Here is an 18996-nt window from a genome sequence, read left to right as displayed (position 1 = left end):
TACCTGAGGAACACAGGGTGGCTTTTCTGTAATGGTAGACTAGCTTCACGGTCTACGATCTACAGCTAAATAATTGATCCACAACTTTATGGAGCCAGGGCCTTAATTTTATTTTCAAAATCATCAAAATTAACGTATTAATACATTAATGTACTCAACGCAGACTGCTTATAACAATCGGACGGTAAAAAGAATAATATTTGAGGAGTGCAACGTCAGTGAAAAAACCCAGCCCAGATTGGATGCCAATCTGTGTAGTTTACCATATGCTGTTTGACATCTACTCTTTTTCAGCAACTGACACTGTTCATTATGGAAAATTTTATTTGCACATACCTATTTTCTTAATACACACTCCAACAAATTTTTTGTCAAACTTTTTCTTTAAACTTGTTGTTATGCTTCAAATTTTTTCCTCTGTCTCGTTCTTACACTGAAACCAAATATAAAAGTTCAAGTTTGATGGTGTATATGTTTATTTGTCATATGATTATAGCTCAATTAAATTGGTTTTGGAGTTATATACTGTATATGTTAGATACTTAAATCAGGATATTTCAATCTCTCTTCTTCTACGAATCGAGCTTTCCTAATCCCTTTTTTATTCCCAGGCTGTTCTTCATGCTTCTCTTCCTCACCAAATACAATATAAGACATAAAACCCATTTCAGAGAATGAATTAATCTTCTTCCACCTCAGCGCTCCAAATGAACTAAATCTTTTTCTTTCCCAAACTTGCTAGGCTAGCTTCCTAAATCCTAAACAAGACTAAAACTTTAATCTTTTTTACTCTCCATTCGGACGTTGTATCTCTTGCAGATCACAGCAGTTCGAAATCTTTTTTCTTGACCTGGTTTTATCCCTAGTGTAAGGGTGAAAAAGTATTTAAAAATATATAAAAAAACAGTGGTGTGCATTAAGTATATGGCACGTGTTAATATAATTACTCGTTCATTATTAGCCAATATGGTGATGTTATGCAATCCACCGCACATAAAATTATAAGGGTCTAACTAAGTAGTCTGCTTTTTCCTTAAGAAAACATGTTGGTGTGAAAGATGCATTTGACAATATAGAAAATTTTAATCAAAACATGTGAATCCGATACAACCGAACAACTCGTTCATTCTTCTATATATAACTTTATATTTATTTTTGAACAAGACTAATTAGAAGGGAAAATAAACTATACTATTGTGAGATTCAAAACTCCTCTTCTGACTGTTTAAGTGGATTTATCCTATTTATAAATCAAGGTAAAGTAGGATATTGTTCATCAATTTAAGTATGAGACCAAGGGAGGGACCCTGGATAAGGAGCAGTCCCACAATACCTGAATAGACCTTCAATTTCAGGACATCCATTAGGATAAGGAATAGTCCGGTGAAAAGGATCACGCCCTAGTTTTTTGCGGTGAAGTGAACCTTGACACCCGTATGGATCCTCTTGGAACTGAGCCCGCACGATTGCCTCTCCTTTTCGAGCTGCTTCTTTTGCAGTAGAAATTGCTGGGGTAGCAGCATAGAAGAACCTTGACTCTGGAAAGCCAATTGCAGACCTATGTAAATGCGCAAATCTCTCCTCCTTGAAATCATAACTTACGACCTGGATTGCAAACCATGCAAAATTACAGAACTATTGTTGGGTACAACTTGAACTAGCTTAAGCTTTCACATATTAGTAAGCCAACAAATTTTATCAAATCAAAAGGAAACTAAAAACACTCAAAACAGAACCAACATGTTCTGTGGCAGAATCAGTTCTAACGTGTGAGGAGACAAGCCAATGAACGTGCTCTAACAATTATGGACAAAATTCTTATCAATGCTTGGTGCTATACTCACAATGCAAGAGATCCAAAAGGGAAATGAAAAAGACAACAAGTAATCATGATTTAAACATATCATACGTTTGATCTACCAAAAAAAGGGACCATATCAACAACATATGAAGACTTTTACTATGACATTTACTTCATTAATGCTTAAGAAGAAGCAAAAGGTTATGGCTTCTTTGGAGCGGCAAGGTAATACTTTTGTATCACGCCTTTGCAACCATAACACTTTAAGAGATGAGAGACAAATGTTTTGTATTTTATGTATCAGATAATGCATATACTGAGGCTCCTGTGTGAATTTTGCAGTACATCCTAACTGCATATCTAGTTCAGCCTACATACCTGTGCTTAGCTCTAAATAAGTATAACCAAAGGTTGAATAACATCGACTTACAGTTATATTATGAGGATACATGCCAGTAAGCTCTCGAAATCGGCAAACACTAAAGAGAAGATTCTCAAAACTATCCCTAGCATGCTCTTCTGTGAGTGCCCTCCGTCTCAGATCTTCTTTGCCTAAACAAACCATCATGTATAAGTTAAATATGAGTTAAAGAATCAGTATCAGATGGTTCAGAGCCAACATATTCATGCATACAAATGACGGTTAAACGATCATAGTATTTTCTTCTTCCTCACAACATAAATTAAGAACTTGCGACTGGAGAGAGAAAACATTACAATCAATACCAGACCAGATTGCTTAAGTAGTAAGATTTTGGGGGCTCACTTGAGAAGCTTAGGGAGAAGAAGCAATAGTATGAGATAAAGATAATAAGGCAAGAATAATACTTTAGTTTGCTCCCTCTGTTCACCATCACCCCCCACTGTGAAAGATGATTTGCAAACAACCGGGTATTGCATCTACCAATGCATACAACTTTTATGCCACTGACAACAGGAAGCAAAGGCCATTAAAAACCAATAAATTTTTTGCATCGGTTACCCCTTTATTTGTTAATTCTTATGGTAACTTCAAGAAGTATCAAATTAACTTGTTGCCATCAGATCATCGCGGTAAAGTACTATGCAAAGTTGCACACTTCTGTAAATAAAATTATTTTGTTTACTAGAGACGGTGACTGCAATCATAGTGAAAAAGATTAATCACACTACTAAATGAAAGGTTACTTAGTAGTAGTAGTAGCATAGTGGTAATCTATGTTGCACAGATACGGATAGGGCTTTAAAATGACTTTTGGAGAAAGTACGTCTACTATAGGTGGTAATAACTGGACTGGAAATCGACTAAAATTTGAGAGATTACAGAAGTGAAGGTAATAGGAGCAGAGAAGGTTAGAAGTAATGTTGATGCTGGAGGGACTAGAAGAAAAAGGATGATAATTGAGGTAGCATGACAGCAACAGTAATAGAAAAGGTGATAAGCCAGTGTAGTGTTGCTAACTGCAGTTGCAAAACAATAAGTCTTTCAGAAGCAAAAAAGCCATATGTTTAAATTCAGCGCAAGTGTGTAACTCCTGCTTCAGCTTCCTTTTTTTTTTTTTGTGGTTCCTCCTGCAATTTCCATCTAAGAGAAGGAAAAGCCTTTGCAGAAATATCCTCTTAAGACTATTGTAATTTCCAGATATTAAAACCATTGTAATTCTGATTCTGCAATTTATGACTATCCAAAAGGTTTGACAGATACAAGCATTATCAATATGACCATATGGACTCATCTCTCATCCAAAGGCCAAAGACAACAGGATAAATGGAATCAAAGACTCAGATAAATTGAATATGAACTGTTCACAAATCTGATATGAGCTTTCCCCAGAGGATAGTCATAAAGATATGCGTTTATTTTCCTTGATGAAAATTGCTAGTAAGGGATTCCATGCTATAAACTCTAAGGAAATCATCATTTTGCAACTTGTATGATGTGGTTTATCTTGTTTCTTAGCAAACTTGTCGACAAATAGAAATTTCATGAGCAGTCATTTACAAAAAACAGAAACATAATGTCTGCAAAGAGTTTTCAGTGGAAGCAATTTTTATAGTCAACATGACACTTCATCACAGATCACCATGCTTATTCAGATATCTTAGCCTTAAGTGAAAATACAATGCTACACTTTTTTTACTGTAACGAACAAAGTATGATTACTTCTCGGCACTTTTTAAATAAAATATAATCCAGCAGAGCTCCAGATATAACTATAACATATTTATTTCCTTCTAAAACATCTTCTCCAAGAGAAGTTCATTTTCCTGTCTAGCCTATAACAATTCAGAAGTCAAATTTGAACACGGTAGAAATAAAGCCATGCTTTACCCCCACAAGCATCAATATTAAGTAAAACTAATTATTTTAAATTAACATCATAACTTAACTTGCTAACTTGATGAAACTTATCTCTTTTAGCAGGACTCAAGTTTTAGGTAACTGCCACCCAAAACAAACATAAGAAATTATTCACAACAAGTGTAATTCAAGGAGAAAAGACATGTGACAAACCGATTATAAGCAATGATACATATGAGAAAACAGCGTCCTATAATCATTTTCCATACCAAATTTTTTTTTAATGCATGGTAACTGGCAGGAACTCACCAAACCATTTTTTTGATTCAGCAACTGCCCAATAACTCTGCGCCTCACTCCGAGGACCAGCATCTCTCCGAGTTTCTCCACCACTAAAAAGAAGCAGAGCTGCATTGTCTTTGGCCGCAATTTCAATTCCCTCTTGTATATGGGCCACAAAAGTAGAAGCTTGCCCGGGATTCTTCTGATAAGACTCCAAAAACCAAGAATCCTCCTTATCAACTTTTCCACAGCTATTACTAGTATAAACTGAATGCCCAGCAACCATGACAAGATTCTTGAGATTCGGTAAAGGATAACTATCGAAATCCATGACAAATTTTTGATAGTTATTCATTTGAAAATGGTTCTCATACACAGGCAACAGTACAAGAATTGTGACCCCAACTGACAAAGTGATCATAAAAACCAACAGAGGGTGCAGCTTGCAGTAGTACTTCATGCGGTTCCCGACAGACCTAATCATTTTGATGGGATGGAGTTTCGATTTTCTATGTTTTCGGGTTCTTCGGATGGTTCCAGATTCTAAATCAAACTCACCACTTGGGTATGCAACAAAGGACTTGGGGGACTTGGGATTGCCAGACCCATATGGATTATTGCTCATGGGGATCGAGTTGAATTGAAACTAGCATTACCCAGATCAAAATTTAGGGCTAAAAAACAATGGTGACCATGAATTTGATGATACAAATGCAGAACAACGTTGACAACTGGATAGAGAGATCTAACTAGTTTATGTATCAGAGATCAAAATGAATGAGTGAATATGATAAAGGGTGCAGCTTTGATGAGAATCAGATAGATTTGCAATTGGTTCAAGCTCACGGGTAAAGCAGAGAGAGAAAGCTCACCGGAAATTGGTGCGAGTGATTGTAACTGAGAACGTTCAGGTTTCGGAGAATCTTTTGTGATTCAAATGCAGGGAAGATCCAGGTTTTAAATTTGGACTTCCATTTTCTTCTTTTTTCTTTTTTTCGTTATATGGTGGGGTTTAGACGTTTAGTCAATTTTAAGTTATTTATTGAGGGGTCAACAAGAAAAAGTTTTTATTTTTTTATTTATTTTTTATTTCCCTTTCGGTTGTTTACAATCTTCAATAAAAAGATAAAATCAGTGAAATTCACCCTCTTTATTTTATAATTCACGGTTCAAGCTTCATTTCTTAGTATACTAAGTTACTAACATCGCATTTCACAATGCACACTACAAAAAAAAAAATTAAAAAAAAAAAAAACTTAAGATACTAAGAAAGAAAACATGGAGTGTTGATTGTAAAATGCGGAGTGTGAATTTCACTCTTCTAAAAAAATAGGAAGCCTTTCTAATGAGGACTAGTTGAGAACATTCTAATCAACGATTGGGAGACCCACTTTTCGATTACATTACGACAAATCAACCGTTAGATATTTATGTATGCATGAGTATATCATTGTACATACATAACACTTGTCGGCCATAATCAGCACTCATACTTAACCATGTCACCTTGTCGTATTGACTTCAATGATGTAACCCCTGGAAACAGACAACCTCCACCGGCAAGCCAACTCCAGGCTGAAATATGCCTTGACACGCCGACACGCGCCACCCAAAGTTGTCTCTGCAGAAAGGACCAAAACTCAGCAAACTGAAGTGTATCAGTCCCACATCGAAAACAAGAGTGAGGTAACTCACTATGTCACCTATAAAAGGTCAACTTCTCTCTCTTCATTCATTATGCATTAAATAGCTATTTACCGCTATATTTGTCAATACAAGCACATCGTTTAACTTTAGCATCGGAGGAGCAAAGACCGCCAACGCCGGTCTCCCCTCTTGACACCGTTGTATTTCTCTTGACATATTAGCGGGATTTCGTGAACTCTATACATATCGGAAGATTGGACCCTCGTCCACGTTATCGGAGGCCGACTTCATATGGCGGTATTCTGAGCATTAACAATCACTTTTGAAAATTTTCTTCCAAATTGCTAATCATTAAGGTACCTAGCTAGATCAAATCAATGAACGAACCAAATTTGTTAAACATAAATTGTTCGTATTCATAATTGATAAATCATGATTATGAATGCTTTAACAATTTTCAATTTAGTTGGAAAATTGCATAAATGATCTGCACATAAATATCTAAACATCTAATGGTTGATTTGAGGAAATATAATCGAAAAGTGGGTCTCACACAAAAGTCTTCGACTAGTCCTCAATAGAAGGACTTTTTTTAATCAAGTCGGCTCGTATCAAAATGTAATGGTAGATTTATCTTCAAAGGTAGTTTAGCATTATGCTCTTTCTCACTTGATGACTCGATGAACAATATTAGAAAATAGGTAATTAAATTATTTAATCCACATTGTACAGGGTGGTGCCACAAGTTAATAAGTTAGGTTCCGAGTTCCCAACTTATATTTCCGGTCGGATCTTAGCAGGAGCTCTCCTTTTGAAACCATGTCTCTTGTAAAATTGGCGCCTAAACCCTCATCTGAGAGTATAGATAAGGAGGTTCCTGAACATCAATTAAAACGGTGATTTCTTAGTGTTTTGACGATGCATGCGATTTACGTATATATGAATTTCGGTCGGCATGGAAGCAGTATGCAGTAAACTATTCATTTACCCAGAATTACTGTGCAATAGCCAACTATCAGTCTATCCCCCAGTATGATAACCAGGCAGAGCCACTCATAATCGTAGCAGTGTGGTTCTTTTGTGTGGTGTAGTGCCCTGTGGATTTATACCATAGGAAGGGAGCACAGTTGATTGAGGAACAAAATTAACCCCAGATAAACAAAAGATTTCGAGAATTCGGTTGCAGATACACTACATATTCAATAATCCAGAAACCCTACATCATCATAGCAGCAGAAAAGGGAAAAATACCGAGCATAAATCACTGTTAGGGAGCATCATCAGAAAACACATGTAACAGAAACATATTAAACATATTGTAGTCTTCTTCTTACATGATCACAGACAGCATTCTGTAAAGCATCCCTTTAACATTACCCATCCAATACTGGTTCAGCTCTTCCCAACATAATCAACAACAAAATTACCCAAATCCAACATGGTCCTAACATCGACACTGGCAAAGAAATTATACATCTTGGCAAAATTAGATATTTTCTACTTAAGACTTTCAAGATAGCTTCTTCAGTTTAGTATTAAAGAGATTTAGCTCAGACATAACTGTCAATCAATGATTTCCTCATTTCATCCACAATGGCACTAGGTTGAGCTTCCCTCAACTTGAACACACTTTCAATAACTGAGACTTCTGTCGCAGTTGTATCAGACCCACAGAATGCTGTCCAATCATTCACTGTCATGCCAGCTCCTATCACTTCACTACCACGGTTGACTGTCCCAGCAACCAGAGGGACCTGAAGAAGTGTTGAAAGTTCATCCAAGTCTTCAACAGATGTGTGTGGATGAACCTGCACCAAGTATGTAAAGATAAGGATTGTGGAAGAAAAAAAAAAAACATGAACAGTTACATAATGAAATCTTTCACCAAAAATGCCTCAAAACGACCAGAGATAAAGTTCTTACCAAGCCACCTCTGTTGGACAAGGCACAAAAGCTGCCCACAAGAGCATTAGTAGCAATTGTGTTCCTAAAAACCTCCACCCCGAGAACATCTGCAACCATCTCCTCAGTTTCCTGAGAAAAAGTAACAAGTAAAACAAAATGAACAAATGCAGTAGAAATATTGTATTTGAATTCAATGATTTATATCATTTGCTAAACAAATTGATCGCCTTAGGATGCACACTGCAACATTCTAGTTCAAAAAGATCATGAATTAATAGATTCCTAGTAATGTTTTCATGGCTGTTCTAAGATCATATGAAAGTCAGCTTGCAACAAGAACAAGAAATATTGATTGCAACAAGCACAAGAAATTCTGATTGCAACAAGCACAAGAAACACTGCCTGCCACATATATGAAAGTCAGCTTGCAACAAGAACAAGAAATACTGTTTACAAGCACAAGAAATACTGAATGCAATAAGCACAAGAAACACTGCCTGCCACATATGCATATGATCTCATTCAAAACATGCAACTCAAAATTTAAACTTACAGAACCTACAATAGATGAACACATAACATTTGAAAGAAAGACTTGGTTCTAAAGAATTTGGTGGATAAATGGATTTGTTGGTTGTGGACAGGATGGTAACCCTAGGCTTCAGTACTTCAATGAATTTTGCAGGGGAAAGTAAGCAACATGCAATAACCAAAATACCAACTTTTAAAAAGAATAAAGAGAGTACCCTGACAAGATCAGGGTGTGTAAGAGCCACATGATCATTGCATGCGATACAGTTACCAAGAGCAGATAGTTTCTCTTCAATGCGCTGAACAACGACTTGGTCAGGCAAGCTGTTCCTCAAGTGTTGTAGTTCTTCAATTTAAAAAAGAATGGAAGATCAATAAGTTGCAAAGCAAATAATATCATACCCAAAAAGACAAAGATAAGAGAAATAAAAAAACCTTGGTCTGTGGTGGTGTGAGGCAGAAGAAGCCCATTTTTGTTCCCGGCACAGAGGCGACCAATGATGCGGGTGCCGCCAATAGAGGTCTTAACCACAGGGATAACATCCGCCAACTCAGCCTCAAATGTACTGTAGAAGCTCTCAGAGCCTCCAATGGCAACCAAACAGTACGCATTACTCAGCTTTGAGAACACCCCAATCTCACATGAGTTCTCGAATTGCAGCCCTTCACACCCAATTACATTTTCATCAAATATTCAGACACAGATATATAATCATACATACATATTTTACAAGCAAAATTTGGACAAAGGATAGGAAAACAAAGACTTACTGGTCGCCATGGATTCAAAGCAACTTTGGAAGAGACGGAAGTATATGTATGTTTAGTAGCAGATTCACGAATTACTCAACGTGGATGCAAAAGCCTGCATCACAAGAAGTTTGATAAGCTTACATAGCTACACACATGCACACACATGTACACATATAAACATCCCAGAAATTCCCAGTCCTTTTTAATCTATTAACTCAATGAGAATCCATCTCTAGCAGTGCAAACTACGTGATTATAAATAATCGAGATCGGAATCGGAATCAGAATCACAATTACTTAAAAAGCATACTAAATTATAGTTCAACCGTCAAAACAGCTCGAATGTATTGCACATATCATAATCCATCAAAACAAGCTGTACCCATGAGCATCATTCACTGGAAAAATCCCTAAAATCCATAGAAATTACCGAAATCAAACCAAAGCAAAAGACCCAATTGCCTAAACTCTCTTACAAAGCTGGAAAAACACACACATCGGTCTATTCTACGCAGCATAGCCCAAATCAAATAAACCAAGTTAAGAGAAAAGCAGAGAAACCCACCAAGCAAAAAGTGAAGACAAAATCCGCAAGGTGCAGCAAGCGGCGGCTCTGTCGTTGGAGACGAAAAAGAGAGACGCTTTCTGAGTTGTGCTCTTTCAACCTCACATATAAAGGGTTTAGGGGTTTTGGCCCCCAAAACCAAAAAGAATAAGGGAACATTGTCACCGAAACAAAATAGGACTCCGGGTAAGCCCAAACCCGGCCCACTAGGAGAATCTTTTATTTTTATTTTATTCAAATACTTAGCAGTTTGTTTTATTGGTCTGAACCACAATTTGTGAAACCCTCGCTCTCTTTCTCTCTCTCTCTCTGAAAGACGGAGATGGTGGCCTCCTCGTCTTCTTCGCTGTCGTCGGACTCGTCGTCTGGGTCTCGGCGCCGTCATCGCCGACACAACCGCAGCCGCCGAGACAAGGATAAAGAAAAAGACAAAGATGCCCTCAAGATCCGAAAGAGGACCAGTCGTAGCTCCCACGCCAAACGACGTCGTAGGCACCGCCACCACCAGTCCTCATCTTCTTCTGATTCCTACTCCTCCTCGTCTGATTCCGACGATTCCAGGTCTGGAACAAGTTTTTAAAAAAAAATTACCCATCTTTCTGGACTTTTTTTTTACTTTTGTTTCTATCTTTGGTGGTTGATTAAGCTTGAAAAGATGAATTATCTTAGAATATTGTTAGTAAATCCCAATTGGGTATTTCTAAATTTGTGCATATATATGTTGTGCAACTTTGGAGTGACTAGTTTGGCTAGCGTTTGTATAGTAACTACAAGATTTGAAACGACCCAACTAGTAGATTTAGTTGATTTCAGTTGAATTCTTCGTTTTTCTTAGAAACATGGTTATTTTGGTTAAGGAAATTGAATGGTATTGGACCTGGAAGTTTAGGGAAGTAGTGGATTTCAATTTTGAGGAAGTGTGTGGATCTTGGGAGCCGTGTCAACCATACAATATGTGTGAAAAGAGCTGGCTTTTCAATAGTACAGTGATTTATAAATTGTCGTGAATGTTTCTGCTATGCAATTTTAATATGAAATCATATGTTACTGCGGAATGCTGTCTGAGTCCATAGGCGCAGTTGGATGTGTTTTGTTTTCTTAACCTCTTTTGATGTTTAATGCAGAAATGATAGCTCTTCAGACAGTGAGCCTGAAACATCTAGTCAGTCAAAGAGGCACAAGAAGAATGACAGACAGAAGAAGGTGGGTGGTTGTTTGGTATTTATTTCTCCTGCTACATTAATTTTCTGCTCGTGCTGGATCTCAATCAATCGCTCATTTGTCTGCTAGAGCAAAGAAAAGGACCAGAGCAAGAGTCATCGGCATAAACGTCATAGGAGTAAACTAAAAGAGGTAAGCTAGTATTCTTTCTATAGGTCACTTGGCTCCATATGGTTGTTTTCTGTAGCTTGATTCATTGTCATTTCTACAATATGAGCTAAATAGTATATATTCAGGGAAAATCAACTGCGTTTTGTAGATGTTTAGTAAGAAAATAATAGACAGAATAAGAAGTGTAAGTGGGAACTCTTCATCAGAATTGGATCTTGCCTCCATAGGATATTTTTGAATGCGTCTGGCCTATGAGTATGAGTTGACTCATTGTCCTTTTTATGATTGCATCTTGCTCCAAACTCAAAAGAGAATTAGCTAATGAATCTGTCATACACACATGCCAAGTTTCTGCTTTACATGCATATTGTTTTATATACATTGATTATTCTGAGGTGCTTATAGTACTTTCTGCCTGTTTATGGATTGGCTCTTTTAAATTGGAGCTGGGATCTGCGACATGATTACTGGGCGCTTGATTGGATTGCCTGGATGATGTTTCTGGGTTGATTCTTCCCTTTTTCCTGGTAATTGGAGGAATATAGAAGCAGCAGAATGAGAGAAATAGCAGCCCTGTTCGGCTTTCAAAGGTTTTCATTTCACTCTTGATAATTACAATTCCAACTTTTCTGTTTTCTTTAAACACGTCAATAATTATGTTTCTTCATACAGTTTTTAGGGCGTGACAAAGATGATGGAGTGCGTCGCAGCGCTGTCTCTGGCAAAAAGGTTATTTCTAAGGGATTTAGGGGCATTTGTGATCATCTACTTTTGTGTTCTTGCTCTTTTGTCCTGAATACAGAAAAAAATCCTCTTTTCTCTGTGGTGCAGATTCTGTTGAAACTTGACAAAACAAAGGAGGACAAGGCCGCAGAAAACAAACGGAATGAATTGCTGAAGTTCTTGAATGCTAGTTTCGACTGATGGAGGACAAGATTGCAAAAAACAAAACGAATGAACTGCTGTGGTTATTGAATGCTACTCTTGATTGATGTTGCCTAGTCTCCATGGACTAAGAATCAGGATGCGAATGAAGGAATTGTTCAGTTCAAAGGATATTTTCCCCTTAGCTCCTAGTTTTTTGCATTGTTTTTTTTTTTTTTTTATGTTTCTGTTACTGATGATGAATGTATAACATTGTCAAGTTGGAGTCATGATTGAGCAAATTAGAACTTGGGTTCAAGTATTTTTCCTACCATTTATAATTAAACCCTAGTTGACAATCTTAAATTTGGGCATTGTATTGTGGTGTTGCCATTATAAGTTCATATATGGAAAGTTTATCCTTTCAAGGATTCACCATTAGCTCATCTTGTTTCCATTTGGATTTGCCTGCCTGCCTTTGCATTGCTACTACGTGGAAAATGATCCCGTTTGGTCAAGTAAAAGACTGGTACCGTTCTTTTGGTGATGTATATGTAGCCAATAGTGATAGTATATTTCAATCCTTGTGCTGCTTTAATGCATTATCAACTTGACATTTATCAAGAAGCAGCACTGGTACCAACAGTAGCCTAATATTTTGCTCGGAAGGATCAATATCTCATAATATTAAGCAGGCCATTGGAGACCTGCATAATGCGTCACAGTTAAAACTTCTACTATGGCTGAATCACCTGAATGTAATTTACCCGTGTACATCGCGAGCCAGGATAGGTGGATGCTTTCAATAAACAAAAAGGACAGGACATACCTTTCAAAAAAAAAGAAAAAGACAGGATATACAACATCCTGAAGCCTGGGAATATTTCCCCAGACAGGAAACGAAGAGAGGAGAAAAATTAAATAAAACAAAGCCATTCCAACTCTGAAGCTAGAGCAAGAAAACAATTTCTTACAAACTCGACCTCGTCCCATTACAGCTGAACCTCTACAAGAGTAGCTGATCTCAAAACAAGAACATAAACCAGGGAGGATGAGGGGTGGTCAACCCAGTTTTGAGGGCATATCCTCCTCCCAACAAGCAAAGCAACATCAGCTGCACAGTAAGCTATTCTAGAAGTCCAACTCCAATGAACACAAGCAAAGGGGTGCTTCAACTTTCGAATGTACACCAAGATTGGGGGAATGTGTTAAAACATTGTTACTATTCATCCATCTCTACAACAACAACGAATAATGCAGCTGTTTCTAAAATTGAATTTCAATAAAGTTCTCCATTGAAGAACTATATAAGTTTTTCCCAATTGTAAATTAAAAGCTAGAAACATGGCTACACTCAAACGCCTATTATTCTTTCAATCAATTTCCTTCCTTATAGGGGCCAAAACTGAGTGCAGTTAAAGGGGAAACATGGCCGCACTCTGGGGATTCTAATTGTATGTTCTTGGATGCGTCAATGACAATTTAAAGGGGAAACCTGAAACGAACATGCATCGATTCATCTTCCCTAAATCGACATGGTCACTGAACAGTGAAGAAGTCTAGCTAGTTGTGCAGGATTTCTGTTAACAGGGCACAGGTATCTGGTAGTTTGAAGTAGACAAGAAATTAATTTTTTTTCTTTTTTGTTCTTCCACTCACTCTCACATAATAGATTAGATAGAATCCCATACAAGCAATATATGTGTATGTTCTGTAAAACCAAATTTTTAGGCCATAATCAAAGTTATGAATTACATACTAACTGCAAGCTATTTGTAGTCATATCGAGAGAAGCCAAGAAGAAAGTATATAAGTTGTGCCTAATAAACGAATTTATCTCTATCTCCAATAAATAAAAACCTTACTTGACAAGATTGGGGCAAAAAAGCAGGCTGCTAGTTTGCTTTTACACTGGATGCAATACATGGGTGCCAAGAGTTTTAACCTCTTTCAAGACCAAAACTTTAACAACTGAACGGACTGCCCATACATCAAAATGATGCAGTTGCTTCTGATAGTGAACTTCAATCAAATTACAAGGTTTCCACTAAAAGACATAAAAATGTGAACATCTGCTTCCTACAATTCTCTTCACCAACAACCTTGCTTCACTAGTTTGGGGTGAAAGCTTATAATGCTACTCTTCTCACCGAATTCAAACCATTACAGATCCTGGATATCCACTTTCCCTTGATACACACTCATCAATTGTGGTACTTGGTCAAAGTACTTTCCTACAAACCTCTCCAAGAACTTGTCCTCGCTAATATTCACGACATAACCCAAACTCAAGTTTTCATTCACCAATCCTCTCAGCAACAATACTTTAAAAACCATACACCTCGGGATCACTTTCTTGTCGAAACTGCAAGTCCAAATCTGAGGGTATCTGGCCATTGTTCTCCCTGACACCAATCCCATCTTGTTCACTATAAAATCCATTACTTGCTCTATCTTCTTCTCCGACAGAATCATACACCTGGGATACTTCTTCAACGCAGACTGAACATCATTCTCAGTCCAACCCCACTTGGTCATATACACTTCTCTACATTGACTCATTTTCAACTTACTATCCTTCCCCCAAAATGCTCGGATTGCCGTCCCGAAAGCTGTGTACTTATCCATACTAAAACCCAATTCCATAACATCATCCACAACTTGACGAAACCTCTGATGCTTTAGCATCAGATAGTGAGTAAAATGAGTTAGCAACTTAGAAATGCATTCTTGGGACATACCCAACTCTTTCAACAGCCCAAGATTCGGCTCCACATTCTTGGTGTGACCTTCCAAGAATATCCTCGCGCCGCTCTTGAAAACCGACGCAACGTTCTTCTTTGAAAGCCGAAAGCTCTTGAGATAATTATAAGTTGGTAGGATCCGTTTCTCCAAGCTAACTGACAAAAGCAGTGGATTTGAAGACACAGTTCTGGCGAAGTTCTCCTTTGAAAGTCCAAGGGATCTGTAAAACTCAATCTTGGGCAGAAGGGTCTTTTCGGGACAGGCCGCTGCAAGGTATCCTGGGTATGACCTGAGAAGCTTTGAGATCTGGGTTTCGGAGAGTCCTCCATGGGTTCTCAGAAACGCCAGAACAGAGTCTGCTCTCTCTTGGGATGACAGTTTGAACTTCTTGGAGACTGAATCCGCAGCTTCCGGTGAGAACCCACATGATTTTATGAGGTAATTCGCGGTGATATTCGCCTGGATTTCTGAGGTGGTGGTGGTGGAAATGTGTCGTCTGTAAAATAACTGGTTTTGCAGAGAGGAGTGTGATTGTGATGAGGGTATAGTGAATATTGAACAACGCAATGCCAGGGTCCTCAACCCGTTGAGCGTATTCATCTTTCAGTGTGGACACTTGCACTGTGCAAAATCCCAAAACCCAAATCCCTCTTGTAAATAGGTACAATGGCAAATTTACAGAAATTGGTGGGGCAAATCTGTCATTTAACCATTTTTCACCCTATATAAAGGTGTATTAGGGTTACACTTCTCATAGTACCTTTCAGCCTCCACGCCCATCTGGGCAGAGATTGGAGTTCTCTGTTTTGGTCTCTTCGTTTTGAGTTTTGTATTTGGTTTTTGGTTCTGGGTTTTGGGTTGTATTGTTATTTTTTTGTTCAGGCTAATGCAAATGCGCACATAGTTCTTCTTGGAAAGCTAGAAAGTAATTTCCAGGATTTTATTTGTGCGTATATCGAAATGAAATCCTCTCTGCTTGAGCCTTCTCCTTGTAAAGTCCATGGAGATGTGCTCCAATGAAATTGGATTACAATTTTCTGACCCACCCTTTCAATCCCATATTAACCGTGCTCTTGGCTTCTCTTTGAATATGATAAATCATGCCAGACGGGAAGACGGTAATTTGATTTGTCCAATTGCTTAAATCTCTCGACTTAGAAAGAAAACAAAGAACTGTGAGGAGCTTTTATTTGAACCCAGCAAATTCCTTGGTATACAATTGTCACATATTTTCTAATTTTGCCCTCCTTATAATACACCCAGCATACGCACACCCATAAATATAGCGAATGGTGTTGCTAATGTTTACCGACGAGGACCTGAAACAAAAGAAACCATCGAGATCGAGACGGTTCCTATTGCCCTTGAACATGAAAATGGCTACCACCCGTCGAGGGTCTGGTGCTGACTGCTGACACATACAATTGAAGAGCCTTCACATGAGGCTAGTATTCTTGAAATGCAAGATAGTATCCAAGGTACGGAAAATAGGATAAGTAAGGAAGCTATCACCAAGGAGGACGCATATAACACCCACAAAGAAAGATTTATAGATCCTCTATTACTATGAAAGAACTTATAAGAGCTATGAATGATACAAACAAGTCACTGATGGCACACTCATAACGACCTTTAACCATTATCATGAACATATTTTCCAAAATAACACTAATGGAGCAACTAAATCTCCGGTACACCATGAAGCTTGAAAAATGACCATATTGACAAACGAAACTCCAAATCCAATAAAGTGCCAACATCATTGGTAAAGAAGTGTCGGCATATCAACCCGGTAACAGCACTAAACTTGTGAAGAAAGTACGTATGCTCGAGTCAACTCCCCCTCCAGAGTAGTGAGTACACGTGATCGATGCGAGTAAAAATCGTCCTCACTTGATCAGCGGTGAGAATGCCATTGTCATGAAGGGAAGTAGTTTGGTGTATGTCTCCATCTTGGCTTCAAAGGAGAGTGTGTGCGTAATATACTTCCATATTCGCTCATATATAGATAATTTGTAGTATGAGAACACAAAATCTAACTTTCATCACGATTTTGAAGCATAAAGTCCAATCAAGAACTTAACAACATGCTTCGGAGAATTGATGAAAACCAAACTAAAATTGGAATATATAATTGGTATGATACACATTGTGAAAACGATAATTAATATGACATCTTGACCCTTACGAATCCATGCCTCTAACACTGTCCCACAGGGCTGCTCTCATCGCCTCATTCAGAGATCACCACCACCTGAACCTCTAAGAAATTATATGATATCATATGTGACATTAGATAGCCATAGGACTCGGGCATCTTTGAATAACGGGGATGTAGTAGGTTATATAATTCTATTACATCCCAATACGGTTATGACATGCCGAGAATTACAGAGAAGGGAAAAAAGAAAATAGGGAGAGGTCAATCATTCTTCTTTGACAAGTTCTCTGTCGGCAATGAATGGCTTCCATAAGGTTGGGTTGCAGAACAAAGGACTTCTAATTCTCGAAATAAATATTGGGTAATAAATCTGTACTTAAATTATAATTTATTTCATATATGCAACCTGATAATCCCACAGCCCAAGGTAACCCAAATCTAGGCCTTCCACTAGCAGCTGACATTACACACATCAGGTTTTTCTTTTCTAGTTTTTGACAATAATAAAAAAAAAAAGAATGTGGTTGAGATATATTTGTTTCTCAGAGCATTTTTAGTAATGCTAGCCATTTTTTAATTAAATTTTAGCTAAATTAGTTAAAAAGTTATTTTAGCTAGCCACTTTAGAATTACGTCTACATCAATGCTCTCTATTTTAGTTAGTTTGAATTTATATTATTTTTTAAATGAAGATTAAATAGTTTAAATATATTTATAAATTACATAAAATAACTTAAAATGAATGTTTTAAATTATAGAGAGCATCATCTTGCTCTCTATATTTAGTAGCGAGATAGCTAAAAGTTATAAGAGAGAGCCACTTAGAGCATTTCCAACAGTAAAAGCTATTTTTTTAGCTAAATCATCTAAAAGTTAAATTTAGGTAGTAAATTTCTAGCTTTTCCTCCAGCAGTGTTAGCTAAACTAAAAAAATTGAACGTGGAGTGTTTAGCTTTTTGTTATTTTCTCTCTCCTCCCTAACTAAATTTAGCTAGAGATTTTAGCAAAAGCCAAATTTGACTTTCATATAGCTATTCTGCTGGAGTGCTAAAACTATCTCAAATTAGTCAAATTTTTAACTTTTTGTTGAAATAGCTAGTCTGTTAGAGATGCCCTTAGAGCATCTTTAGCAATGCTAGCCATTTTTGAGTCAAATTTTAGCCAAAGTAGCTAAAAAGTCATTTTAGCTAGCCACTTTAGAAATACGTCTGCATCAGTGTTCTTTTAGCTAGTTTTGAATTTATATTATTTTTTAAATGAAGATTAAATAGTTTAAATGTATTTATAAATTACATAAAATAACTTAAAATGAATGTCTTAAATTATAGAGAGTCTCATCTCGCTCTTTATATTTAGGAGCAAGATAGCTAAAAGTTATAATAGAGAGCCACTTAGAGCAAGTTCACCCGTTGAGTCACCAGGGCAGGAAACTATTCACTGCCACTGGATCTTTGCTTCCACCCGTTGGGTCAGGGTGACTAGTCAGTTACTGTTTATCAAATATTTTATTATTATTTTTTTTTGGAAAATGAGAAATGTATGATGTAAATAAATAGTATTGATAAACAATTTGAAAATGCAACCAACTAAAATTTTATTTGTAGACAAATTATATGTCCACCGACACTTTTTTTTTTTTTTAACTCCAGCGACAGTGTGAAACTTTTTTTAACTCCACCTATCACATGCACACCACCGACAAGTTTTTTGAAAAGTGTGAAAAAATTTAAAACTCCACCGACACTTTTATCACATGCACACCACCGACAATTTTTTTGAAATGAGTGAGTGATAACTCACCGACACTTTTATGTGTGAAAAATTTCAATAAATAGACATGATGTTTTCACTACATTCACACACCATCCGAGCTTAACAAACCTTCACCCTTTTCATATCTCTAGCATTACATATTTCCTAAATTTCCCTCATTTCAATGAATAGGTTGTGGGATCAAATTCGACGGTCTCAGGTAAGGTTCTACAAAACGCTAGGCGCTAGTCGGGCAGTGACCCGAGGACTAGCGCCTAGGGGCCTAGGCAGTTTCAATTTATTTAATTATTTTTATGACATATAATTAATAAATACTTATTTTTCTTTTATATTACGTCCCAAAATATAACAATAAT

The 18996-nt window shown here is 37.2% G+C and overlaps 4 protein-coding genes across 5 annotated transcripts; 1 reads left to right on the top strand and 3 right to left on the bottom strand.

Moving 5' to 3' along the window:
* Positions 1-1080: 1080 nt before the first annotated feature.
* LOC112172940 (uncharacterized protein C57A10.07) lies at positions 1081-5369 on the bottom strand. The gene is made up of 3 exons (XM_040509312.1): positions 4392-5369; positions 2232-2353; positions 1081-1605 (listed from the first exon to the last, which is right to left on the bottom strand). Exons 1-3 carry the CDS (start codon positions 4987-4989, stop codon positions 1282-1284), a joined length of 1044 nt encoding a protein of 347 aa, XP_040365246.1. The 5' UTR covers positions 4990-5369; the 3' UTR covers positions 1081-1281.
* Positions 5370-7291: 1922 nt separating this feature from the next.
* Positions 7292-9898, bottom strand: LOC112168777 (eukaryotic translation initiation factor 6-2). Its single transcript, XM_024305695.2, has 6 exons — positions 9766-9898; positions 9219-9312; positions 8883-9110; positions 8663-8793; positions 7935-8045; positions 7292-7819 (listed from the first exon to the last, which is right to left on the bottom strand). The coding sequence occupies exons 2-6, from the start codon at positions 9226-9228 to the stop codon at positions 7562-7564; spliced, it is 738 nt and encodes a 245-aa protein (XP_024161463.1). The 5' UTR covers positions 9229-9312; positions 9766-9898; the 3' UTR covers positions 7292-7561.
* A 119-nt stretch (positions 9899-10017) lies between these two features.
* On the top strand, positions 10018-12320 carry LOC112173750 (NKAP family protein UM04995). 2 transcript variants are annotated; one of them, XM_024311434.2, is made up of 6 exons: positions 10020-10326; positions 10890-10968; positions 11056-11118; positions 11643-11687; positions 11770-11826; positions 11929-12320. In XM_024311434.2, exons 1-6 carry the CDS (start codon positions 10088-10090, stop codon positions 12019-12021), a joined length of 576 nt encoding a protein of 191 aa, XP_024167202.1. In that variant the 5' UTR covers positions 10020-10087; the 3' UTR covers positions 12022-12320. The 2 variants fall into 2 exon arrangements, 1 of the variants encoding a protein (XP_024167202.1); XR_002925682.2 differs by lacking the exon at positions 11929-12320 and having other exon boundaries at positions 10018-10326; positions 11503-11687; positions 11770-11829.
* Positions 12321-14124: 1804 nt separating this feature from the next.
* Positions 14125-15306, bottom strand: LOC112171303. The gene has a single exon (XM_024308506.1). It carries the CDS (start codon positions 15304-15306, stop codon positions 14125-14127), a length of 1182 nt encoding a protein of 393 aa, XP_024164274.1.
* Positions 15307-18996: the final 3690 nt, after the last annotated feature.

The sequence above is a fragment of the Rosa chinensis genome, chromosome 6 (assembly GCF_002994745.2).
Source record: "Rosa chinensis cultivar Old Blush chromosome 6, RchiOBHm-V2, whole genome shotgun sequence".
NCBI classification, from domain to species: Eukaryota; Viridiplantae; Streptophyta; class Magnoliopsida; order Rosales; family Rosaceae; genus Rosa; species Rosa chinensis.
Note: the sequence above shows the minus strand (reverse complement) of the source record. Positions and strands in the feature narration are given on the sequence as shown.

Bases quoted from the DNA above. Each gene is read 5' to 3' on its own strand.
- LOC112172940 (XM_040509312.1), bottom strand. From the start codon at position 4,989: ATGAGCAATAATCCATATGGGTCTGGCAATCCCAAGTCCCCCAAGTCC. The intron at 2,354-4,391 runs GTGAGTTCCTGC...TGGTTTGTTTAG, and splicing joins TGAATCAAAAAAATGGTTTG to GCAAAGAAGATCTGAGACGG. The intron at 1,606-2,231 runs GTAAGTCGATGT...TTTGCAATCCAG, and splicing joins TGTATCCTCATAATATAACT to GTCGTAAGTTATGATTTCAA.
- LOC112168777 (XM_024305695.2), bottom strand. The intron at 8,794-8,882 runs GTTTTTTTATTT...TTTAAATTGAAG, and splicing joins TCACACCACCACAGACCAAG to AACTACAACACTTGAGGAAC. The intron at 8,046-8,662 runs GTACTCTCTTTA...ACTTTTTCTCAG, and splicing joins CACACCCTGATCTTGTCAGG to GAAACTGAGGAGATGGTTGC.
- LOC112173750 (XM_024311434.2), top strand. From the start codon at position 10,088: ATGGTGGCCTCCTCGTCTTCTTCGCTGTCGTCGGACTCGTCGTCTGGG. The intron at 10,327-10,889 runs GTCTGGAACAAG...TGTTTAATGCAG, and splicing joins TCTGATTCCGACGATTCCAG to AAATGATAGCTCTTCAGACA. The intron at 11,119-11,642 runs GTAAGCTAGTAT...GGAGGAATATAG, and splicing joins ATAGGAGTAAACTAAAAGAG to AAGCAGCAGAATGAGAGAAA.
- LOC112171303 (XM_024308506.1), bottom strand. From the start codon at position 15,306: ATGAATACGCTCAACGGGTTGAGGACCCTGGCATTGCGTTGTTCAATA.